The 26,117-nt window shown below is 42.6% G+C and overlaps 1 protein-coding gene and 1 long non-coding RNA gene across 7 annotated transcripts in view; both read right to left on the reverse strand.

The window, feature by feature from the left end:
• Positions 1-14,764, reverse strand: part of LOC112071289 (serine/threonine-protein kinase D3-like) — a 71,223-nt gene extending 56,459 nt beyond the window's left edge. Inside the window, exons 1-3 of the mRNA XM_024138756.2 lie at positions 14,528-14,764; positions 12,198-14,310; positions 10,878-11,642 (exon numbers count right to left, since the gene is read on the reverse strand). Coding sequence (XP_023994524.1) covers positions 10,878-11,186 — 309 coding nt within the window. The 5' untranslated portion in view covers positions 11,187-11,642; positions 12,198-14,310; positions 14,528-14,764. The remainder of the gene's footprint in view (positions 1-10,877; positions 11,643-12,197; positions 14,311-14,527) is intronic.
• A 597-nt stretch (positions 14,765-15,361) lies between these two features.
• The window catches only part of LOC112071291 (uncharacterized), an 18,628-nt gene continuing 7,872 nt past the window's right edge, over positions 15,362-26,117 (reverse strand). Inside the window, exons 2-6 of one of the 6 annotated variants that reach the window (XR_002894053.2) lie at positions 19,021-19,140; positions 18,190-18,310; positions 17,113-17,184; positions 15,955-16,960; positions 15,362-15,406 (exon numbers count right to left, since the gene is read on the reverse strand). This is a non-coding gene — a long non-coding RNA (uncharacterized lncRNA). Of the gene's footprint in view, positions 15,407-15,954; positions 17,185-18,189; positions 18,311-19,020; positions 19,141-26,117 lie in introns of all 6 variants that reach the window. The other 5 variants (XR_002894049.2, XR_002894052.2, XR_002894051.2 and 2 more) reach the window with 5 other exon arrangements.

Raw genomic sequence — 26,117 nt, forward strand, 5'->3', positions numbered from 1 at the left:
GGTCCATTACACCACTAGTTACTGTGTAGGTGAGAGTAGTTTCTGAATGTTCTAATGTCAAGCAGCCATGTTGTTGTCATTCCGCAGGGACCTATTTTCAGCGTATTAAGTCTCTAGTCAATAACAGGTGCAAAGTGTGKATTTTTACCTTGTGTTCCCATTTAATTAGCTAGTAAATATGTAATTAAACCAATTTGTGTAGTACTGAATCATAAGTAAGGCTCGGGTTTTTGCAGATGCAAGGAGGTTACGACTGTTCAAAATGATGATATGACATAAGGTTATAACTAATAAGTTGACTGTTTATAGATGTGATAGGTAAAGACCTTTTAGAGTTAAATTCGGGAGATGGTAACTCTTTAAAGAACCGCTCTCGTGGTGCCCCAGATCCTAATGAGTTAATTGTTACATGATTCATTTATTCTGGTAACAATTAAACATAGTTAGTTAATTAGATAAATAACAGTCTTCTGATTAATGTTAAAGTCCAGTCACGACAGTGTGGAAGCCAGGAGATGCTAACTGTTTTTATGTTAATTAATGGTTAATTACCAACAGTTTATTTGCTTGACAATCATGGCTGACAAAATGTTGTGACCGCCACAGCCATAATCATGAGACATCTAATGTACAGTAGCCTAGAGTAGATACATGCTGCTTCCCTGGGGCTTTTATAGAAAATGCATCTGTCCATTCCACARCTCTTCCCACATACAGTAGGCCTTCTATACTGTACAGTATATGCAGAATCACACTTATGTAATATAATAAACTGCTCTTATAATCTCTGAGGCCAGGCGTCTGCAGAGCATGTGCCTTCCCTTCTGCCCTGCCCAGCAGCCAGTGGGCGGAGAGAGGGAGAGAGAGAAAGCGAGAGAGAGAGAGAGAGAGCATTACAGTGCATTACATCAAACTAATCGCTCCCAATTTTGCAGGCTGGAGCCAAGGCAAACACACTACAGCTGGAGCAGAGAGGCAGAGAGACTGGGAGCAGCCAACTGCACAGCCCATCTGCATAGCACTATAGTCCACATATGGTTCACATTTCACACATACTACTGCTTTACTTCCCGGACAGACCAACTCTCTCTATCAGCCTCTTTCTTAATCTCTCTCTCTCTCTCGCTGTCTTTCCCTCTGTTTATCTGTTACTCTCGCAGTCTCTCGCTCATATTTACTCTGCTACAGGCCTTGGTAGCCACTTTCACAGCAGGAAAAATAAACGGAAGAAAATCCATCTTGGTAACAAATTGAGCCCAGTGCAACAAGATGCAGTGAAAAGGAAATCTATGTAGCGGGGGAGTGTTGATGTTTTTTTTTTATTATCTTTTTGCTCAGAAACGACCATAAGTTCAGTTCCACGTGGTATGACGATTCAGATACATCTGAAAATGTATTACTGTGTAATCCAATGGGAGAAGTCAATGGAAAAATAGAAAAAGTTTTGAATTCATCAGTGACACAATAAGGTAGACTGTGTTAGTGGAAAGACTATGAAGCACAAAGCAAAAAAGCTTCCTCTGCTAAAACGTTTCCCATTTATCTGCTCAGGACAGGATTTGGAACAAAAAGGCAGAACTTGCACATTCCACTCTGTCTGTGGACAAGGGTCACCATAATGACAGAGTAACTTATTGTCTGACCAACTTTGCAGAGCGCTATTACACTAGCTCCTTCTTCTACTCATTTTCACTATGTTTCAAGAAAAGTGTGAACACCACAACCTTATAGGTTCAGTCCACTGTGAGATGAAAAGAACAGAGCTTGAAAGCATGCCAAACCGTCATATGTAACTAATTCAGGGCTGGTGTGGGGCCCTTACCTCAAAAAACCCGTACTGAGATACCAAGTGCTGACAAGGTGAAATCCCAGTGCTAACCACTGAGCTTAGGTCTAGGCCTCTCCCCAAACCACAGAACAGTGTACTCATGAAGAGAGCACATACACCTGTCAGCATAGACCTACTTCCACTAGCAGGACAAACCATAGGGGAATACTCCTATTACTTCATTTGCATTTGTGATAATGATACTATGATACTCCTCAGCCTGAAATGGACCCTCTCTTCCTGTTCACAGTGGTTGTACTGCTCTAATTGGAGACTATTCAAACCTTTAGCCTGCACTGTGATCTATTACTGCCCTTTGAGTATTGTGTGGATTCAACACTACTCCTTCGTGTCCTCAAGTGGATCAAGTGCTCCAGTCCAGTCCTCAGTGGAGAGGAGATAGTGGAGATGAGGTCACTACTTGGTGGCCAGCTCCTTAACGAGTCCTTAACGAGAGCTGTCTGAAAGCTGAGAGCCCCGCGCCATTCTTTAGAGATGAGAGAGACTGGCTCTCTTCCCCTGGTTGTCTTGTGAGTGTGTGAGTGAGAAAGTGAATGTGTCCCGGGGCTGATAGGAGGAGAGGAGAGGAAGAAGGCTGAGTCACAGGAGCCGCGACCTCTCAGGAAGAGAAGAAGAGAGCAGTGTGATCTAAGCAGCTCTGCTAGGCCTTGGGCTCTGAGTTATGGGCCCTTGGTGATGCTTCTGCAGCCCAGTGTGCCTTGAAGATATACTAGGAACACTCCTTACTCTCTGTCTGGGAATGGCAGGGGACTAGTGCCGGCCAGGTGGATCTGATTCTGAACACAGATTAAATAATCATGTGAAGCTTTTGATTTAGGTAAAAGGATATTGATGGTGATCCAGAGTTTATCTCTGTGCTCTGCTAGTATAAAGAGCTATACGGGTTGACAGTAGACGAGGTGACCATGACTCCATATCATTGCTGACCATCTTCACTGCTTATCATTCTAAACGCTGAAATAAATAGTAATCTAAACAGGACACAGAATACATGCAGGTAAAATTAGGTCAACATTTTGTAAAAACCCACTTTGTTCATGATAACCTTGACTCACAGAGACAGACACACAGATACAGACAGGAATAAAAGCCACTGCAGCGGACAGAGAATCCATTTGGACCGAGCCAGAACCACAGACGAAATAGGCCACTGAACACCCTGTATTCCTCCACTAACCACAGGCAGCTGATTGAGAAGCAGGCGAAAACAGAGCATGCTGTGGAAACAGGGAGAGGCTCTGGAGAGGGACTTAAGTTAAGAGTATGTATTGGCTGCGGAAACATGGTGACAGACGTCACACCAACTGACTTTTTTACTTGTGGCTGAGACAAAAGTAAACACAATACAAGTTAAAAGAACACGGCGACCAGAGATGCTGAAATACATGAGCTTTTTCAACCACTATGAGATCAGAGCCATTGTTGCTCAATGTCACCATAAAAGCATCGTACGTGTCCTTTAAGTACTCAATGGGTTATGGGTTTCGTGCTGCTTGTTATCGAGGCCCTGTTGCACTTCCTCTGCCACCTTGCTATCAGCCTGGTAGATCACTCAGTGAGCTGACAAACAGGAGAAGAAAACAGTTCTGAAAAAACACCTCCGAATGGAGCATTTTCAAACCTGCCGCCCGCCACGTCAGGGACCGATGATGCCAACGCTGGTGCTACCGTCTGACAGAAAACAGTAGGCACCATATGGTTTTGTATCAACCTGCTGCTATTAACCTAATGGGGAGAAATCAGATTGTTATTTCTCAGAAACAGTTCCCCCATTGCTACTGTTTCTCCACGACTTCTGTGGACACTGACCTCCATTCTGAGACCAGTAATGTCATTAGGGTTTAACTGTAAAGAGGCACGGCAAATCAACCAACATAGGACCAGGCCGGACTCCTGAATCCCCTCTCTGTTAGTCTGTGAACTTGACACTGGGCCACGTCTCTGCAAGTGCCCTCAGCATTGGTCAAGGTTGCGATCCATTAAGTGTGCTGCTGAGGCGGCCAGGTCAGAGAGTGCAGACAAGGTGGAACGCCTGTCTGTGCAGAGGGGGAAGTATCCTGTAACTCCAAGAGTGAGTGAGCAGCCGCCAGCCAAATCAATGAGGGAAATGTGACATCCTTCTATAAACAGGAATATACTGCACGCTGGTGTAAGATTTATGAGGGGATGTTACTTTAATTACTCGCTCTACAATTTATCTGTCCCCAATCACTTTACATGGGCTGTACTAAAGGGATCACAGCTATAAATATAAAGTTGTTTGAGGTTGATTACTGTACAGCATGTGCTTGAAAATCTAAACACCTGCCCCTTCAATATAATCAGAGTTTGAACCCCTACTTAGAACTATTCAACCAGTAGCAATAGAGACTGGAGCAAGACTAGATCATCTCTAGCTACCATTGTACAGTCATAGAAGATGGTGAAGGGCATCCGTCCCAGTGGCCCACTGACGCTGCCAGTGCAGAGACAAACCAACCACAGGGTGGTGGTGAATTCTACGGCTGGGTCTGGCTCCTAAAACACAGCATGGCACCATTGGGCATACAGCAGGCCAGCTGGCCAGCAGACCACAAGCCATGCACCAATGCAGGCCTGCCGCCATAGCCGTCCTCCCTCCCAAAGGAGGACCAGTCTTCACCAGTCACAATGCCCCAGTCTGTCATTTTGTGACTCTTGTCTACAATTGGGGAGATTGAGACTGGAGAAATGTGAACTGCAGATGGGAGACATTACTCAGTTCACTTAACTATAGAGTGTTTTTATCCCTCTCTGTATTCCCACAAATTACTCAGGACTGGAAAAATTGATAGATTGCTTGCACACATGGTTATTCCAGACATAATTGAAAGCTTATGGTGATACAGGTATCCCTCAGTTGCAGCATTCATACAACCATAATTTTGCCTGCACTGGCCTAAAAAGATTGAAAATTGAAATATGACATTAAGCCTGCACATGAACTCGAAGAAAAACATGTAAGCTGGAAAAATGAACCCTGAAATCATATATACTGTAACGGTCTCCATTCAGAAGCAATTCCCATAACTTATAACCCTGACAGGTTTTGACTCTAGGGTGAACTTTTTTTCTCAGAAGCAACCAAATGTGCTTTCCAGGATGTGTCTTGCCCCATGTATATAACACATAGTGCCCAGAGCTGAGCCCAGCCATGCTCAGGGTGAAATATGGTTGTTCCACAGGAACATGCAGATGTGTGCTGAGCTGAGCTGGGCTGAGCTGTCCAGGATGGGGGAGGGGAGGAGTGGATGGACGTGATTTATTTCCTGTGAGTTTCAGTTAGTTATGGCCTGTGGGAGAGGAGCACTCTCCAGTTTCCATCTGCACTCTCTCGTTTTCTAATTTTGTTTTCATCTCTCTCTCTCGCGCAGAAATCAGTTCTGCTCCTGTCGTTTTGATAAATGCTTTAATCGAATATGGGGTGATTAAAACTATTAACGTGTGTTGATGACTTAAGTGCCATAAGCTGATGATGTACCAACTAAACAAACGCTGTGCGTGGCAAATCAAATCTCTAGGAAGCATGTACTGTTCCATACGTCAAAGATGTGCAAATCCCTTGTTTATCATCAGTTGTTGTCCGTTTCAGTTTGAGTCTTTACATGAAACGTTATTTAGAGCAGCTTGATATTACTCAAAGGTTCAAAATATTACCCAAATCCCTCTGTTTTCACCATACTGTTTCATGTTGTCCAGCTTGACCTATTGAGTGTCTGCTTCTCAAAAGGCCTTTGTTCAGCTAATTACACAGGCAGCTGTTCTACTCTCAACCAGGAACTGGGAGTTACTCTACTGCACTAACAAACCAGTAGGAAAGCAAGGGTGTGCTGTACTGTGCCAGACAGCCACATTTCACAGTACAGTATATCCAGCTGTGGCGAATATGTTCAGAACAGAGCAGGACTATCTTAGGGACAAGGGGTAAAGTAGAAATGTTCATAAAACTGCCTTGGTTTGGTGTTTTTCCCCCCATTGTCTATGCCAAAAGGACTTCAAATTTCCTTCCTTCTTGCAAGCTTTATCCTCTCCCTCGAACAGCTAGAGAGGAACGTTAACTTGGAGGCCAAGACACTCTGTAAACCTTCCATTTTATATCAAACACTTTCAATGTTTCAACTGACAAGGCTAAGATTTCCAACCTTCGCCTCCAAACATCCCCACCTGCTATTTAATGCTGCATTGACAGGATATCAAGGCATGTTGAGCGTGCCGTAACCATTACACCATCCTCTACAATTTGTCTGACGTGATCCAGAAACCCAGTGTTATAGTTGAATTTGTTATATTTAAATGTCATGGCACCCCATCCCAACAACATAACATCATCCTTCAAGTATGCCTGGATGGGGAGCGGAGGAATGCTGGTTGGCTGGGCCGGCTGGCTGCTAAAGACAAGTCATTCTCAGGAAGTCATGAACTTTTGTCCCGCGGTTGCTCCCTCTCTGGCTGCACGGGAGGACTTGGGCGACACCAAACAGGAAGCAGCTCCACAAGCTGACGCTATCACTGTTTATACCCCATTCATCACGCACAGAGACCCGACCAAACACCCAGGGCCGGGGCCAAGGAGCCAGACTGAGAGACAGACCCAGAGTCTGGTGGCAGGCAGCCACAGATAGAGAGCCTAACCAGGACAGCCTGGTTCCCCTCAGGGTGGGTCACGTCACTCACTCTCTCTGCTGTGTCACCTCACAGTCCCAGAGGAGCCTGCCTGGTCTGGGTGGGTGAAGGATGGTGCTCTCACGCCAACTGCCGATACCCTCAAAGGGTCATCATCGCATTGACTGAAGTGGAGCAGAGAGGGCTACAGCCACGCAGAAGACTTGAAGAAGTTATCATCTAGAATCAGATTGAGGATCAGGTTATCCCAAGTTCAATCTTACTAATGTCGAGGTACTGTAAAAGTTCCCTTAATGGCCGGTTACCTATCTTAACCATAGAGAGACAAAACAGACCTCGGATCAGTGAATAAGGGCATATTCAATGCACATCCCAAAGGGGCCCAGTGGTTTGGCAGTCAGTTGGATGATGAATGAGCTGTATGGAGTCCATAGAATACACAGTTATAACTGATTGCATTCCCTAAATAGTCGGATTCAAAAAGAGGGTTCAGCCATGAGATAAAATGTCAATGCTGTGTTAACAATGTAAGCCCATGTATGTATTCAGTGGAAACAAGGGAGAGAAACTACTCTGTCAATCTAGGACTAGGCCAAAGACAGCGCAAATTCAAATCTAATACTACTCCGTTTCAAAACATTTAAAGGGAAACAACTGCTCAAACAGCATATACTTCTGACTAATGTTGCTCCATGTTTGTTGCCTGGCTCAGTGACTGACTGGTGGATCGCTTACCAACTACACAGTCGCTCAGTGTGGGAAATGATAGCACACGGGGGCAATGTTCTGTCCAGACTATCTACTGAGATATTAGCATATAAAACATTTTTCCTGTCCACTCACCACTGACACAGAAACCGTGGACTCTCTACTGTTGACTGGAAGGAATCTAGAAAGGCAGAGGTGGGGTCAGAGTTTGTCAGCTGGAAAAGCTACAGAGGCAAATCCAGCTACTGCTTTAATAAAAGGTTAACAATAGTCATGCATACTTCAGTTCAGTGAGGATGGACTTGATGGGCAGAAAAGCACACAGTGATATTTTCCACTGATATCAAAGCCATATGGGTGGATTTCATCAGACAGAGAATACTGTGACCTGCTATAACAGCAGCAATATAGAACAACCACTAGCCATATAAACACACTGCAGACTTTATAACAATTGGATCATTTGTAACACAAAGTACAGTGCCTATTCAGCAGATGTTAATGTAAGTAGCTGATTTTAAAGTAATAACTCGTCTATCTAAGGTTAATGCAAACTGACTGTGTTGATTTTCTAAAAGAACTTTCTTCATACCATATTTACAACATTTTCTTTAGCTCTTGTAGCTGACTCTAGCAACCTTGCCAATACGTTACAAGATCTATGAAAATATCATCAGTGATCAGATGTTCTGCAGACCAGTATCAGCAGACCCCATAAGGAACAACAACATTACACTGGCCTGGAGGACTGTGAACTTGGCCCACATTACAGTAAAGGACACGAGAAATGCACTCTGAATTAGCCCTGGTAGTTCTATGGGTTTCAGGCCTTTCTAATGGTTAAAGGTATGTTCCTTGGAGTGATCACCTGCTCAGTTGTACTGAATGGAACGTGTCAGCTCAACGTAGCTCAAAGCTATTCCACTTTCTAAGAACAATGAATCTCTTGAGAGGAAAAGGTTACAGAGTATTTGCATTATAGAGGTGATGAGTAAGGAGAGGCGAGAAGTGAACAAAGTATCTATACTGTGACTATGTGGGCCAGCCAGGATGCACAGAGAAAAATATGATCACGTTTCTCACTCATTTCTCCAAAATACCTGATCCCTTTGATCGCAACCCTTTGCTCCCACCCCTCCCTTCCTTTTATCCACTAGACACGATGGAATGAGGTCTATAATCTCATCCCCTCACTCAGTCGCTGATTAATGATGGACACAAATAGAGTAATCTTCCTTATGGATGTAAGACGATAACACAAAAGGTGAACGTGTGAATGTCATTTCATTAAAACAGGAATCTGTGATAAGAACATCCACACATAACGACAGTAAGGCCTACACCCCATCCATCAGATAGAACAGCACAAACCGGAAAAAAACAACACAAAATGACATTGAGTAACGGATTTGATAAGAGAGAGTAAGAGTGAGTCCGCGGCCATAGAACTTATTACGTTTCATAAGCTGCAAAAACTATTATCTAAACGTTCAGGATCTAATAAACAGTCTAATGTATGGTATCAGTTGGATGTGAACATCTGAATGTGGATCTGTCGTCTGTAGTCTGAGGCAAGGCCGTTCATACTGTATGTTATTATCTACACTGATGTGTAAAGAAGCACAAGGAGGACGCAAGGACGCACTCTTTGAACAAATAGTCAGTCCTGAGAATGTTCTTCAAGGACCAACTCCATCTCTAGATTGCTAAGAGTTAAAAACCAGACCAATGCATGGTAATGGCAACCCTATAATGGACAGAGACAGTCTGCTTGCCACCAACACAATTTAAAGAACAAACAAATGGAGTCAGCAAATTACATTTGGTTCCACTGGTTTGCTCTTGATTTTCCAAACTTGCCTTTGCATCTTTCTAGCCAGTGGTACATAGGCAACCACTGTTGATTGATGCAGTCTATATTTCAGTTGTTCAAAGCCTCTTCTTATGCAGGAGCCATAACCCAAAGTCATTACCGACAGCCACAGTTGTCATGGAAAATAACCTGGCATATGCATTGCATCGTGGATGACTTTGAGAGGGATAAACCACTGAGTGGTTCAGTGTTAGTGTCGCCAGTGAGAGTACACCACAATGTAAATAGCTGATGCTACTAGACCGTGCACGCCAACCGGAGAAGCCTCACTGCTGCCGAGCATGCTGCTGTGGTGCTTAAAACTCATTCTGTGCACAAGACACAGATGTCTGCAACAACAACAAAAAAACTGTCACAAAAAGTGTAAACAGACAAGTATGGCACAGAAATGGCCAACACTGCCTGCAATATAACCGTCTCACTGTTTTGAAGAGTTCATTTCAACTTGCAACCAATGTTCCCACTAAGCTGCGCGCTCCCGGGACTGCCCCGCAGAAGAAATAACAGCCTGCGCAGAGAAACACGAGATTGAACGTCACTCAACTTTCCAGGTTTCCCCCTTAGCTATCAACATTATCAACGTTTCCCTTTACTGTGGGAATTGTGATCGAATCAACGCAATATTAGCCACTTTCAATGCAACATAACATTTTGTTGAAGGCATTGGAGTATGATTTTATTGCATTGACAGGCTATACTCAGCCTGTACTCTACACAGATCGGCACGGCAAAACCAATCAGAGCTGCAGTAGGATAATATGCAAATAGACCATTGCCATATGTGCCATTCACTTTGAACTGGACTGTGTTTACAGAATGAGCGGTCATGAGTAGAAGTGCTTGTTTTGAGATGAAAGCGAGAGCTGCATGTAGCCAAGTGTACACATTTGTTCATATCTTATGCTAGTTAGTGAGATATTAGCCCAGTTATAGATCATTTGTAGACAGCAATGGGGGAATGATTGCTTCCTGCAAGAGCAGAAAACGTGTACATTTCTACGTGTACATTTCTAGACATATTTGAAAAGCGAATCAGGTAAACAGCTTTTTTTTCTTAAAGGGGCAGTGTTGTATTTTCAGATAAGCATAATTTGTCTGATTCTCTGTCATTTTATTTTGTAAAGTGGTTTCTTGGATCAAACATAACAACATTTTCAGTCACCTCCTTGTCTGAAGGACAAGTGGATAAACAGGTTAATGTTAAGCCCTGCATGTTTTTTTTTCAAAAGTCTCATGGAATATAGGCCTATATTGAACACCACAAATCAAATCAAATCACACACATTGGCTGCTACTGTAGGCTGAATGATAGAACAGCTATTTCCATGTTAAAATGTTATGGGATGCATTTTCTCCATTGTTTTTGATGGCAGGCCACGCTGGTAAGCCTACATTACGATCAAATAGCCACAGTAGCCTACTTGACCACTGTCTGAAGCTGTAATTTAAAGCGGGTCCCGCTCAGTGTTCATAGTAAAACATGTGCTGGAAGTTGCACAGAATTTTCACAGCACTCAAGTTTGCACACAGCAGACCTGAAATTTGCTCAGTCCCAAACTATGCCACTGATTTGTTTAGCAGTATGCTTGGTGGACTTTCCAGTGGACTTTCCAATCTTTCTTGAAACTTGGAATTGAGGAAAAAAAAGACAACTAAGCTTTTAGGTTTTACAGTGAATTTTCTTTCTCTTGCTCAGGCCTACTTATCGCATTTCACTCTATCGATATCCTCATAGATATTCAGTCTGTCATTATGCATTAGCTGTAGTAGGTCAAGTGTTATAACAAGGAAGGGTTGTGTAATTACCTTTTGGTCGACTATAGAGCAGACCAGGTCTTTGACAGCAGACATCGACAGGTCATGGTTCTCCAGGTTCACCATCTCTCTGGTCAGGCCAATCTGGAGGAGGAAGGACACTCCATGGAAGGAGCTGCGGGAGTTAGTGGGGCTGGGAGCGCTGTGAGTGTGACTCCCGTGACTCCCGTTGGACAGGCGGCTGTAGAGGGGTCCCGGGGGGCTCGGCGATGGTGAGGGGGTCAGAGGCACGGCTGGGATTTGTGAGTGGAGGTAGGCTTTGGGAAAGGACGGAGGAGCTGAGCTGCTGCAGGCAGACATTGGGTTTCTTCCAATGGCAGAGATGATGATGCAAAATGTAAAGTATTGTAACCGTCAGTGATGCCTTTTTAAATCAGGCACCACTGAACTACTAAGAACAGACACAAGTCTGAAGAAACACTCAAGCCTCATTCTAGGAGACATGAAATGCAAGGTCTTCAAAGTATCACGAGCAGTGTTAGCCAATAGTCAAACTTTCATCCCCACTGACTTCTCAGATGCCTGGCAATCAATTCACGGACAAAGCCTGATGATTCCACTAAATGGCCTCAGCTCTCTCTCTAAGGCAAGAGATGTGTGCAGTTTGCACTGCTGAGATACTGTGGATGCTCCAGTCGTCCTCGATTGATTCCCCAACGCTCACTGCAAGAGGCGGTCACCATTCCAAACTTCATGTTCTTGAATGGTGTCCCCTCACAGTACTAGAGTCACATATCTGCCCTGGCCACAGGAAACCTGTCACAAAACAGATACAGTACATTTAATGGTGGTAGAATAGAATATGTTGACCAAACTGAAATAATTCAGCGAAACAAATCATGACCTCGAAGCTGTTTACACTTTCTGAGTAGGCTATGCAATAACAATAAGTGATGCAATTCACGAGAAATAAACATGATCAGGTTTGGTTACAATAAACACATCAAATAATTGTAATTGTAAACTTCGATTATATTGTAAGCAAGTACAAACAATGCATCATGTTTAATAGCTTCATCTGACAAAGTAGCGACATGGTGTAGTTTACCATACATTACGGAATGTTTTCTATTTATCTATTCATCATGCACAACCAACATCTGGAATCAAGGCTTCTCAACATCTGGACCATCCCACTTTCGATTGAATTGCTGGCAGAAGACGACCTCATGTCCACGAATGCCAGCAACACATACAAGACCTGTTTTTGCATAACAAAAGCTTGTTGAAATATTATTCGATATCCTATGAATTACCCTAAATATTCCAATCGTCCATAAAATATGTCTAAAACATCATTGGCCTACTTACCTCCACTTTCTTCAAAAGGCGTCGTTGGATTCATGGCCAGTGGACAGCATAAACTTCTCCAAAAACTCCAACAATCGAATCACACAGAAAAAATATTCAAGTTCATTCGCCTTTTTCTAAATCATACAAATGAGCAACAATGTAACCATATGCATTAGCAGGATTGTCTAAAAGCGTGCTAAGACTCACAACCGAGTTCTCTAATTTTTGAAACTTTCTCTTGTCGCCTATTCGTGGTTGCCAGATTCATGCGCATCTTATTATCCTTCCAGCTGTGACTACTCCCACTGTTCTGAGAGAAAAGGAGGAGAGAAAGATTCCTGGGGCTTGAAGTTCTATTACCTATTTGGTGCTTTGGGTTTCTATCGGTGAGGATAAATCTTCAAACTACAATCTCACATGCAATGGCGTCTCGAAAAAGTTATCTTTACATTGCGCGTGCCTCTTTCATCTATCTTTTCCGTTATTCGGGTTATGCTGGAGAGAAAAAAACAGGAGTTACCCGACGTCAATTGCTTCAGTTCTGAAAATCAGTTGCGAGCGACGTAGAAAAAAATGCCATCATCCTCTATCCCTTACACTGTTGTTGCACTGTTGCGTCTAATCTTTTAGAGAGGGTGGTGGTATACATCAGCATATCATTTCTTATCCAAATATGGAAATGACAACACATTATGGATGTATAGATGTGTAATAACTCTAACACATATTTCATATATCAATGTTCCCAAATAACTCGAAATACATAATGAAGTACTATATTACCCTGTATGCCCTCAACAATACATTGGGGTTATAACAATGTTTTGTTTTTTCTTGCACAACATTTTACTTGCCATTTAAAGCACAATCTTGAAAACATGAAACGATTTCTTTCACTTTTCACCAGTGAGATATAACTAATTCATCTAAGAATTGTCTGTCAGGGAAGCAATACCCAATGCAACCAGAATACATAAAACAAGTTAAGGCAGAAAAACGGTTGTTATGATTACATGATACACTACTTACACGGCAGGGCCGGTGGAGGAAGAGGACTGTATGGACAAAATATCTGAATGACCAACTGGCGTGAAATTCTTCTTACAACAGACTGAAATATGGGACCAATGATATCTCACACTCTCAGAAAAACCTACATGATCTTTAAGCTTTCCGTGATGAAACCTCAGTGTAGAACCTGTGACGTTGAGTCAATACTGAGGGAAAGAGGGGTCTATCTTCTGGGCCCAGGCCATCAGTCCCCCACAGATGTTCTTCGCAGTGACACAGTCCACCTCAGAACCTGACATTCTCTCCAAGACCTGAACTGCCTTCTGGGAGTCATTACCCAGCTTACAGATCACATAAACTGCAGCAGGGAAACACAAACGAATCAAAATGAGTAGTAGCAGCTTCCATTTCCTGGCTTCTCACAAGATTACGACGTCTGGCTGGCTATGCGAGACTACGTGAGTTGAATGAATAAAATGGGTAGGGAATATTCTTTGTTTGATGCTTGGCCAGAAGCAGAGCTATTGCATGGTATTTTAATTCATATTCACTATTAGGTGTGTTATGAACATGATATGACTTCTTTCACTCTTGAAACTTAAAAGGGTGTCATGTGTACCAGTTTAACTAAATTGTGTCAACTGTTTACAGAACAGAGTGTTTCCCAGAAATTGGCCATTAAAAGAGCTCATTAATAGCAAAATATACACAGGTTTGCTGGTAATACACTCTGCTGAAATAAAGACCATGATGAATATTCAATAAAAAGAGACCGATGACGGTATATTTTTGTATTGGAAAAAGGATCACCTAGCAACTCCATCAACCCCCGTCATTGGCTGTCCAAAATAAGCGAATACCCTCGCAGGACAAGGTTACACAGACTTAATTAGCACTCAAATTACTCCTGTTTGTTCAGTGAATATGGAGCCGCTCCATAAGCCTAGCCATTGAAGAGCCTCTGCATGTTGTGACCTGCGGAGCTAGATGGAGACCAGATCAGTCATGTTACATGGGACCTGGGATGCACTCGACATCTGCTCTTTCACTTGGACAATTCTCTCCTTCAGCACATGGATGTGTTCACTGTTGCTGTTCTCTAAACAGGAGAGAGGAATGTCTAGCAATGATATAAGGAAATAAACCATTTTACCATTGAATTGAGGACAATTACTTGATTACTAATTCAGATCAGAACAGCTATGAAAACACAGTGATGACAGATGTAATTAATGGAAAGAAGTATTAATATCCTCCTAACTARCTCCATATCTTGCTAATTGTATATAGTTAATGGAGTACAATGCCCGGAGGGTATTCAGCCAGCAGAAGGATACTGAGGGAGGTGGGCAGGTAACATATATCCACCTCCACTAGAGGGCGTACGTTCAGCAGGAGATGAGCAGCCGTGTTGTCCACTATAGCTTTATACTCCTGGCAATAGAAAGGAGAAATTCTAATGTTTGTCAATGGTCACCTACAACACTTCACTTTGTTAATGACAATGTCAGGTTTAAAGGTCTGCGACATCAGAATTGAAGTTGCTAGTTTTCTGTGAGATGACACAAAGATGACAAACTGCTTTGGAGAATAACYTTTCTATAACTACATGCATAGTGCAACTGGTTGCCTTTTTTTTTGTTGAGTTGGGTGGAGTAAGCTTAACGTTTTGTCACATTATTTCAATTATAGGAAATAAAACTTTTTCCCGACTCCAGCCTTGCACAATCACTATTATAGGCCAATCAATCACGATCTTCATCTCCTTTCTCTTAATGGCTCAATTCTTTTGAAAGCTGTAATTTAGCAGAAATCCAAACAACCATTTCTGTCAGCGCCAACAAAAAAAAAAGGTTATTATTTTCCGTAGAATACGTACAATCACGTTTTAGTCATTTCCCATTTAGGGTTGGGTCAGCGTTTAGATTTAATCTGGGTTTATGAACCCAGAATATCAAATCAAGTGTAATCATCAGTCCTTGACTTGGACTGAAATAGGTGACGATACTTATTTTGGGTGCTGGTACTGTTTCCATTTAGGTGCAGGAGCTCCACAATACTTTTGAGCTAATATTCTWTAAGAGGAACAGGAGCTCAAGCAGTAGAACATTTGAGGTTTGGCCCAAGTCAAGCATTGGTAATCATGCAATAATCGTCAAAAAACAGAAAGTCACGGATACCCTCTGGTCTTTGGAGAGAAGGTTTAGTCTTCGACACTGAAAGAAAACCCAGAAAATATTAGGTAAATATATTCAAAGCCAACACTTAAACAACATTTTCCTATAATTAATGGAAAATGGGAATGTTATTTAGCTTTTTTAGTGCAGTAAAGTACAGAAAAYTCCTTTTGACATACAGCGTATATCTCTGCTATTTATCTGAATTATAGATAATGAGCACATTTTCCTGGCCCAACAACATTCCATACGCTATGTGTATTTGCTAAGGGGTTTAAAGGTGAGTGATAACACTTTTGCCAATTCAGATTTAATTTAAAATCCCCTTTACTTTAAAATGCTACCCCCTTTACTTTAAAATGCTACCCCCTTTACTTTAAAATGCTAACCCCTTTACTTTAAAATGCTAACCCCTTTACTTTAAAATGCTANCCCCTTTACTTTAAAATGCTAACCCCTTTACTTTAAAATGCTAACCCCTTTACTTTAAAATGCTAACCCCTTTACTTTAAAATGCTAACCCCTTAACAATGAATATGAAAGATCAATGCTTTGCCCACAGTGCCCTCTTTTCAGTAACCCCTGACCTTATCTGTGGCAGCAGACCCACAGAACTTCTCATAGTCCACTAAGTGTGTGACAGTGGGAGTCCTCTCCACACACAGCACAGCTGGCCTGCTTGGTCCGCAGCCTGATGGATCGGAACTTGGCATCCTGGGCGTCAAACATCAACAGCTGTTRGCCACAGGAAGCTGTCACACTGAGTCAAGGAAGGGGCTCCTGTCTGACTGACACACAYTACTATGATTCACAGCATGACCCACGTCACTGATTTAAAATGGTCTTTGTATATTCAGAAACATACCTCAAAGGTCCAGCAAATCTACAGAATGTCCTCTCTTTTAGTCTAGCTTTATCAGATGGGCATGGTCATGAAGAAAAACACCCCTTCCTTCCCATGCTACACTGACTCATTCAGGCTTTCATTCATCCAGTCAGCACCATGACTAAGCATAACGTGCCGTTTCATTGTACAGTAGATAAGCTGTAGTGGGGCTGTGGAGTGACTCAGGGAGCTTTCACTGGGAAAGATGCAGTCCTGTCCTGAGGCGATCTTCAGGACCTCCAACGCTTGGAAGCATCCCATGATCCCTGGCACTGAGACAAAAGAGTGAAACGTCAACAATCAATTCCTTTCTCTATGAAAGGGTGAAGACATGAATCAGAAGAGGACTCAACTACTCCTAGGACCCCTCCGTCAGAGCAGTTGGTCACTTTCTCCGGGAGTGGAGGCTTTGGGTACAAACACCTGTAGCAGGGGCCGCCACGGTAGTTATACACTGTCAACTACAGACACAGACAACAGGGGTTACTATACACAAAGGATGAGTAGCAATAAACATATGCCATTTACTAGTCAGTCATTTGTCAGACATTTATGTAAATCTAGTATGCATGCGGGGACTTAAATGTAGAGACTTAAATGTAACTAGATCCTTACCTAGCCCTCCATTCTCAGGGCACTGGCAGATACTAGGCGCTTGCCACTGAGGACACAGGCATCATTTATCAGATAGCGGGTGGGAACATTGTCTGAACAGTCAGCCACAATGTCGCAATTGAGGTGGATAATGTCAAGGAGTAAAAATGCAGTGATTACACAGAAAACCTGTGTGACAGATAGTAAAGTCTCTTATTTACTTCCTGTAAGATAATATAAGGCTCAAAGCGGAGAGGGAGGATACTGTTGGATGAGCTGTAAGGTGTTCTCTGGAGAGAGCTGGAAGGTAGGGAATTATTCTACTGTGGAGTTCAACCTGTACACACATAAAAAGGACAGACACAAGGCCATTCACATTTAAACCAAACGACGCGGACCCATCCCACCCCTTATATCTAACTAATTTTGAAGAGGAAGAAAGTATTGAACAGAATATTGACTGGCTAATGTTATTTTCCTCTGAATACCGAAAGCCTAAAAGGAGCAATGAACAGTTGAAACAATAACAAAGCGTTTTCTCCACCCCTGTTTTGGTAAAAAAGCTGAGGGATGGGGCTGGAGAAATGTAACCACTCTTAAATTCATAGACAGAGCTATGTTTTGAGGCTATATAGTGTTTCTTTACGTTTACAAGCTTATATTTTGGGTTCTGATAGGGGACGACAGTTGAACGAAGAGGCATTTATACGTTATATTATTTAAGAATCAAATGGGTACATATCATTCATTTATAAATCCCAAAATGGATGTAGTAACTGTATATTTTCCCTTCAACATTCAATTGCATTACCATCAATGTTCACTATAATAAAAAAGAGGGGGGACTGTAGTTTATCATAAGACTGCTAAACAAGACTGCTAAATAGCTAATGAAATGGCTACCCGGACTACCTGCATTATTAGACATCTCAGTGTAATATCTGTCCTGTTGCCTAGTCACTTTAACCCTAGCTATATGTACATAGCTACCTCAATGACCTAGTACCCCTGCACACCGACTCGGTTCTGGTACTCCCTGTGTATAGCCATGGTATTTTTACTCGTCATTGTTATTCACTGTGTATTTAATCCTCCTGTCACTATTTCTATTTTTTCTTCTTTATCTTAAACTCGGCATTGTTGAAAAAGGATCCGTGAATAAACATTTCACTGTTAGTCTACGCCTGTTGTTTACAAAGCATGTGACAAATACATTTTGATTTGATCTGAGAGCAAGCCGTTGCTGTTGRGGTAAATGGCACCACCTAGTGGCTATAGCTATGATGTAGAGTTTATTCACAGTACTGCATCAGCCTGTGCAGGCCCCAGTAGCCTCCTATACCTTCTGACAGCATGGGGAGCAGACTRGGCCTTGGCCTGGCCCTGGCTGTCCTCTCCATGGAGCACCTGTCTGTGCAGGTTACTCAGCTCAACCTCGTCATARTCCAGCAGACCCACACGCCCTGGGGTTACAAAGGGATGAAACCATGTTATAACAGTGTACAAACACTTMGAATCCAGGCTGTATCGCAACTGGCCGTGATTTGGAGTCCCATAGGGCGGTGCACAATTGGCCCAGCGTCGTCCGGGTTTGGCCGGTGTAGGCCGTCATTATAAATAAGAATTTGTTCTTAACTGACTTGCCTAGTTAAATAAAGGTTAAATAAAAWTTTWATTAGTATTGCATATCCCAAGAGGTTCAAAAGTGTATTACATGTAGGCCTACCTAATAATTTGTGATATGCCAAATGCTATGTTGATTTGTAGTGATTCAGCTCCATGGAGAGGCTATATCTTTGGGTTTACAGCATTTGAATCATTGACCATTACTGAGGGTATAAGTTACTGATATTCTCTCTCCCCACATTTTTACATTTACATTTTAGTCATTTAGCAAACACTCTTATACAGAGCGACTTTCAGTAGTGAGTGCATACAYTTCCATACTGGTCCTCCGTGGGAATCGAACCCACAACCCAGGCGTTGCAAGCACCATGCTCTACCAACTGAGCCACACGRGATCTACCTACCGATTCCYGCTGCAGCTAGATACTRTGCCAGGGGGAAGCCTAGTCCTCCACACCCTAAAGGATGTGTTCAATAAGGTGTTCAATAATGTCACACTAAATGAACACCCTTATTTCAGAGGTTGGGTGAAAGCTGCCATTATTACCTTGTACACCCAGCTCTGGCAGCAGAAGCWGTCTGCTGTAGCGCATGATGTCTTCATTGGACAGGGCTGCCTTGGGTTTCAGAGGTGGAAGTGTTGTCACTTTCTCCTGCAGCTGTAGACCTGTCAAACAGGGGCGGAGCCAGAGGGGTAAATGTAATTCGCTAGTRGCAGTTTGATGCTGATTGACATCTCATTTCACCTCTTGTTGAAAGCATTTATTTTGACGTTCAACGGCGCATTTTTCAAATCGAGGAAGAGAGAAAATTAACGTTCGTTGCGAGATACAGAGGAATAAGAAGAACATACAGAATTTWWWWWWWWWATATTTCCATAGCTCTACGAACTCTTTTCGCGATTGGCGAAAACATMATATTTGAAGTAAGTTTTTAAGGTTTAGYATCAGGTTTARGTTTCCTGATCAACATTTACRAAAGTTGAGTCGCTGTGTAAGTTAGCATTAGACCTTTGCCTCCATTAACAGATAAGAGATCAGTTCCCAATWTAGCCTTACTGGCCTGTTCAACCTCTCTTTCGTGTCGTCTGAGATTCCCAAAGATTGGAAAACAGCTGCGGTCATCCCCCTCTTCAAAGGGGGGGACACTCTTGACCCAAACTCCTACAGACCTATATCTATCCTACCCTGCCTTTATAAGGTCTTCGAAAGCCAAGTCAACAAACAGATTMCCGACCATTTCGAATCCCACCGCACCTTCTCCGCTATGCAATCTGGTTTCAGAGCTGGTCATGGGTGCACCTCAGTCACGCTCAAGGTCCTAAACGATATCTTAACCGCCATCGATAAGAAACAATACTGTGCAGCCGTATTCATTGACCTGGCCAAGGCTTTCGACTCTGTCAATCACCACATCCTCATCGGCAGACTCGATAGCCTTGGTTTCTCAAATGATTGCCTCGCCTGGTTCACCAACTACTTCTCTGATAGAGTTGAGTGTGTCAAATCGGAGGGCCTGTTGTCCGGGCCTCTGGCAGTCTCTATGGGAGTGCCACAGGGTTCAATTCTTGGACCGACTCTCTTCTCTGTATACATCAATGATGTCACTCTTGCTGCTGGTGAGTCTCTGATCCACCTCTACGCAGACGACACCATTCTGTATACTTCTGGCCCTTTCCTTGGAACACTGTGTTAACAACCCTCCAGACGAGCTTCAATGCAATACAACTGTCCTTACCGTGGCCTCCAACTGCTTCTTAAATACAAGAGTAAAATAAAATGCATCTTTCAACCGATCGCTGGCCTGCACCTGCCCGCCCGTCAGCCATCGCTACTTCTGGACCGGTTTTCTGACTTAGAATATGTGGACAAAACTACAAATACCTTAGGTGGTCTGGGTTAGACCTGTAAACCTCTCCTTCCAGACTCCATCCAAAAAATCTCCAATCCAAAGTTAAATCTAGAATTGGCTTCCTATTTTGAACAAAAGATTCCCTTGCAACATCATGCTGCCAAACAATACCCCTCCGTAAAACTGACCACCTAATCCGATCCTCGACTTCGGCGCCTGTCATTTACAAAATAGCCGTCCAAATACCCTACTCAATAAATTGGATGCAGTCCTATCACAGTGCATCCGTTTTGGTCCACCAAAAGCCCCATATATACCCCACCACGAGACCTGTACGCTCTCGTTTGGCTGGCCCTCGCTTCATACTCCGTCGCCACAAACCCACTGCTCCAGGTCATCTACAAACCCTTGCCTTAGGTAGTCCCCTTTATCTCAGCTCGGCTGGTCACCCATAGCAGCACCCACCGTAGCACGCCGCCTCCAGCAGGTATATCTCTCTGGTCCACACACCCCAAAACCAATTTCTTCCTTTGGCCGCCTCTCCTTCCAGTTCTCTGCTGCCAATGACTTGGGAACGAACTAATACAAAAATCTCCTTGGACACTGGAAACACTATCTCCCTCACTAGCTTTAGCACCACCGCCTGTCAGAGTCAGCTCACAGATTACTGCACCTGTACATAGCCCACTAAATTTAGTCCAAACAACTACCCCTCTTCCCCTACTGTATTTATTTAATTTATTTTGGCTCGTTTGCACCCCATTATTTTCTATTTCTACTTTGCACATTCTTCACATCAAAATCTACCATTCCAGTGTTTTTACTTGCTATATTTGGTATTTAACTTCACCCACCAATGGCCTTTTTTGCCTTTACCTCCCTTATCTCACTCATTTGCTCAAATTGATATTAGAACTTATTTTTCTACCTGTATGATTGACTGTAATGTTTGTTTTACTCATGTGTAACTCTGTGTTGTTTGTATGTTCGAACTTGTAAATAAACTTGTCTCAACTTGCCTACCCTGGTTAAATAAAGGTGAAAAAATTAAAATAAGAATAGCCTAACATTATTTTTACATCTGTGCTAGTATAACACTGCAATATACAGTGGAAGTAAATTACAGCTGTCAGGTAGCAAGTTAACATTCAGCAATTTGAAATCCATTAACTCAGTTAGAATTTTGTACTTGAACTCAAAACAAACAATTATTATTATCAATCTGTTAAGGTTACTCAAAAGATGACCACAATTTGCAGTTTGCTATGGTAAAGGTGTAAGAAATTATAGCTAGCTAAGTTACTTACTGCAGAGTAGGGCTAGCCATGATCTAACTAGTAACTTAGGCTGGTAGTTGATTTTAAAGTACAGTTATGATAATGGGGATTTGTAATTAGGATTGAGATTGGACTAAATGTGGGTAATTGGATGCTTAGATGTAACCATAGACTGTCTTATTTTTGCATAGGATCAATTAAACATGAAAAGAAAGGTAGAGATATCAGACTTCTTTTCCGAAAGGACCCAATGGCAGGCCAGGCCTATACTTTAAACTACACATTTCAGTTAGCAGCTGTTAGTATCTAATCTTGTAGATCCCTTAATTATACATTTCCATAGCGATATGACACATTATTTAGCGTGTATTTCAGACATTTCAAGATCCTGAGAAGAGGGTCCTGTACAGCCATGTTTGAAAACATTTCCCAGAACTCAGCATGGTAATAGGAAAAGGGCTTTCAACAGCTCCTGGTATAAAGACAATTCATGGCTTGAATATTCTGTAAGTCAAGATTTTACTTATTGTTTCGCCTGTAGACATTTTTCTCTGCCCAATACACCTGAATCTGCCATCACATCACAGTCAGGTTTTTGTAACTGGAAAAAGGCGCTGTTTAAAGATTCTGGGTTTAAGCTCCATTCGAAGTCAGAGCATCATATCAATACTATGTATGCTTGGAATCAGTATAAAAGGGCTATTGACAGCAACTCAATGTTAGATGTCATAAATGAGGACCGGAAAAAGAAACCAGAGGAAAACTGTACTTACATTAAAACAATTGCAGATGTGCTCCTATTAACTGCCACTCAAAATATAGCGCAGAGAGGTCATCGAGAGTCTGATGACTCTCACAACAAGGGTCATTTTTTGACAATCTTAGAAGAAATAGCAAAGCATGACCCTCTCATAGAGAAAATKATGAATACATGTGGCAATGCTAAGTACACAAGCCACCAAATCCAGAAGGAAGTTCTTGAGGGCTGAGCTGAGATGGTGCAAAGTGAAATAATAGGAGAAGTAAAAGAAAGTGAMGTTTTTAGTGTAATTGCAGATGAAACCAAAGATGTAAAGAAAAAAKAACWAATGTCTWTAKTTGTGAGGTACTATTACAACGGGRMCATCCACRAAAGCTTTTTACACTTTCAGTCAGCTGAAAGCTTAGATGCAGCAGGTCTCACAAAAATGATCATTGATTGCCTTGAAAGAAAAAAAAKAATCTTGTGGGGCAAGGCTATGATGGTGCATCCATCATGAGCGGAAAGCATTCYGGTGTTTCTGCACGGATTAAAAACAGTGCAAGATTTGCATTTTATGTGCACTGTAATGCACATTGTTTGAATCTGTAAAATCAGTGCCTGAGGCAGTACATTTTTTTGCTCTCCTGCAGAAGCTTTATAACTTTGTATCTGGCTCGTACGTTCATCTCAAGTGGCTTGCAGTTCAGAAAGAGCTRTATCCACAGCAGCAGCCCAGGGAACTACAGAGACTTACGGATGTAAGGTGGGCATGCAGATACATGGCATGCCGTAATCTGAGGGACAGGCTCCCAGCAGTTCTGAGAGTGCTACAGGATATCACACTTGAAAATAGTGGTGATAGATCAGTGGAGGCAAGGAGCCTTCTTTCTCAGATAGATTTACATTTCATAAGGGCTTTTGGTAACATTTTGTAAAGTGCTTGGTGATGCCAAATGTCTTTCTGACATGCTCCAATCAAGCTCTCTTGACTTAGCAAGGGCTGTGGATCTAGTAGGTGCCCTTACAGACACATTACAGGACTATACAGAAGTGAGGGTTACTTTGGAGATCTATGGAAAGAGGTTGAAGAGATTGCAGAGCACTGCAAAATAAATGTACAAACAGTGTGTAAAAGATAGCCTAAAACAAGCTTAAGATTTCACGACTCATTGATGAGCACTGTAGGACAGAAAAATAGTGACCAAAGTGATGGTGAGAGCTTCCAAAGAGCTATCTTTTATCAGGTGTTGACAGTCTCACAGCTGAGCTGCAGAGGCGTTTTTCAAAGAAGAATTGCGAGATAATGCAAGGGGTCCAGTCTCTCAACCCAAAGAGTACAACATTCTTGAATGAGGAGCCTCTGTTTGCTTTTGCTCAGACCTTTGAGTCCGATTTAGAGGACCTCAAACATGCCAGACTGAGTCGATAGAGGCCTCACATGAGGTTCCTCAAACAAGCGGCTTCTGATAGGAGGAGATAAAGTGGAAGGGAGCAGACCGTCTAACTTCGGCTTGACTTTGTTGTGTTCTAGACCCTTATAAAGAGGTCTTCCAAAGGGCTATTTGCACTTTGTAAGTTTCTGTTGTTACCCAGTCGGCAGTGGCCGTCTTGCGAGAGAAGCTTCTCAGGCTTTAAAAACTGATTATAAAACGCATCCTTAAGACACACAATGGTTGATGACAGGTTATGTCACCTCGAATTCCTCCAGGTTGAGTCAAGGAGGCACGCTCCTCTACAACATGGAGAGAGTTTTGTGAAACATTTTGCCAGTTCTCAACGCAGACACCTACTAATTATGCTGTTTTAAATCTAACCAGGGATAATTTGGCACTTAGGTTGTCCTCTGGTCATGAATTAAACCAACTGTATGCTAAGTACACTGACATTTAAAATATCCAATCCAGAAGGGTATCAGTCGTTCACACACATTTAATTTGGTTTGATTAGGCCAATTGTCCAAAAGTTAATTCTTTGTATTAGTTAACATAATATATATGAGCAATAAATATTGATACTGTAAGTTCTGTCCATTTCGAGAGAGAGAGAGAGAGAGAGAGAGAGAGAGAGAGAGAGAGAGAGAGAGAGAGAGAGAGAGAGAGAGAGAGAGAGAAGGAGAGAGGGAGAGAGAGAGAGAGAGAGAGAGAGAGAGAGAGAGAGAGAGAGAGAGAGAAGAGAGAGAAGATGGCAGTTCCAAGTAAGTCCACTGACTATCAATGTGAAGTAACCCTTTTGGACCACACTACTGCCACAATTGCGGAAACTCCGGGTTAAGTGAATCAAGGATCATGCTCCTTAGATGTTCGGGAGGGTACACACCATTTTCTGTCATGGTCTATGGACCCCCTGAACGTAGCCATGGCCACCCCCTGGCCACCCCATGTATAAACTCTTGTTCCGCATTGCTGTCAAACGGCTCTGATTTCATGGAGAAAGAAGGAGAGGGCGTGTATGGTGTATTAGTGTTCAGAATAAAAGTTGTGGGGTTTTTATAGACAATGGTGAAATGTCACTCATAACCAAATGTTAAGTTTTGACAAGTGCTATAAAGTCAATTGAAATTGTAGGCGACCTAGTCTGCCGAAGCTCTCCTTCCAAATCCGGTTTTGGTAACTCTAATCCATAGAGAAATGATAGAGGACTCTTCTTAAATATCTATCCATTAATTGGCATCTGCAATACGGGCAAGTGAATTTAAGGCCATCTAGTAGTCCCATTTTCTTCTACTACTTCTATGATTTGATAACAAACTACAAGTGTGGCTTACTTTTCCACCTGGAGTGTGTAGTTCCACAGGTATAAAAGCACAAGGGTTGGTGATTTACTGCATCCTGGAGTGGTGTTGTTCCAAAAGGTATAAAGCCAAGGTTGGGTGATTTACTGCACTGGAGTGTGTTGTTCCACCGGTATAAAGCCAAGGTTGGTGATTTACTGCCACCTGGAGTGGTGTTGTTCCAACAGGTATAAAGCCAAGGTGTTGGTGATTTAACTGCTAACCTGGAGTGTGTTGTTCCAACAGGTATAGCCAAGGTTTGGTGATTTACTGCCCCAACCTGGAGTGTGTTGGTTCCAACAGGTATAACGCCAAAGGTTGGTGGGATTACTGCACCTGGAGTGTGTTGTTCCAACAGGTATAAAGCCAAGGTTGGTTGATTTTACTGCCACCTACAGAGTAGTGTTGTTCATACAGGATAAAAGCCAAGGTTGGCTGATTTTACTGCTACCTGGAGTGGTTTGTTCAAACAGGTATAAAGCCCCAAGGTTGGTGATTACTGCCACCTAGAGTGTGTTTGTTCATACAGGTATAAAGCCCAAGGTTGGTGATTTACTGCCACCTGGAGTGTGTTGTTCATACAGGTATAAAGCCAAGGTTGGTGATTTACTGCTGACCTGGAGTGGTGTTGTTCCCAACAGGTATAAAGCCCAAGGTGGTGATTTACTCCACCTGGAGTGGTGTTGTTCCAACAGGTTTATAAAGCCAAAGGTGGTGATTTACTGCCACTGGAGTGTGTTGTCCAACAGGTATAAAGGCCCAAGGTTGTGAGTTTACTGCTACCTGGAGTGTGTTGTTCCAACAGGTATAAAGCAAGGTTGGTGGATTTACTCTACTGGAGTGTGAGTTCCAACCAAGTATAAGCCAACGGTTGGTGATTTACTGCCACCCTGGAGTGTGTTGGTTCGAACAAGGTAAAGCAAGGTTGGTGAATTTACTGCACCTGGAGTGTGTTGTTCAACAGGTATACAAGCCAAGGTTGGTGACGTTTACTGCTATCCCCC

This window comes from Salvelinus sp. IW2-2015, unplaced genomic scaffold, assembly GCF_002910315.2.
Source record: "Salvelinus sp. IW2-2015 unplaced genomic scaffold, ASM291031v2 Un_scaffold1571, whole genome shotgun sequence".
Taxonomy (NCBI): Eukaryota; Metazoa; Chordata; class Actinopteri; order Salmoniformes; family Salmonidae; genus Salvelinus; species Salvelinus sp. IW2-2015.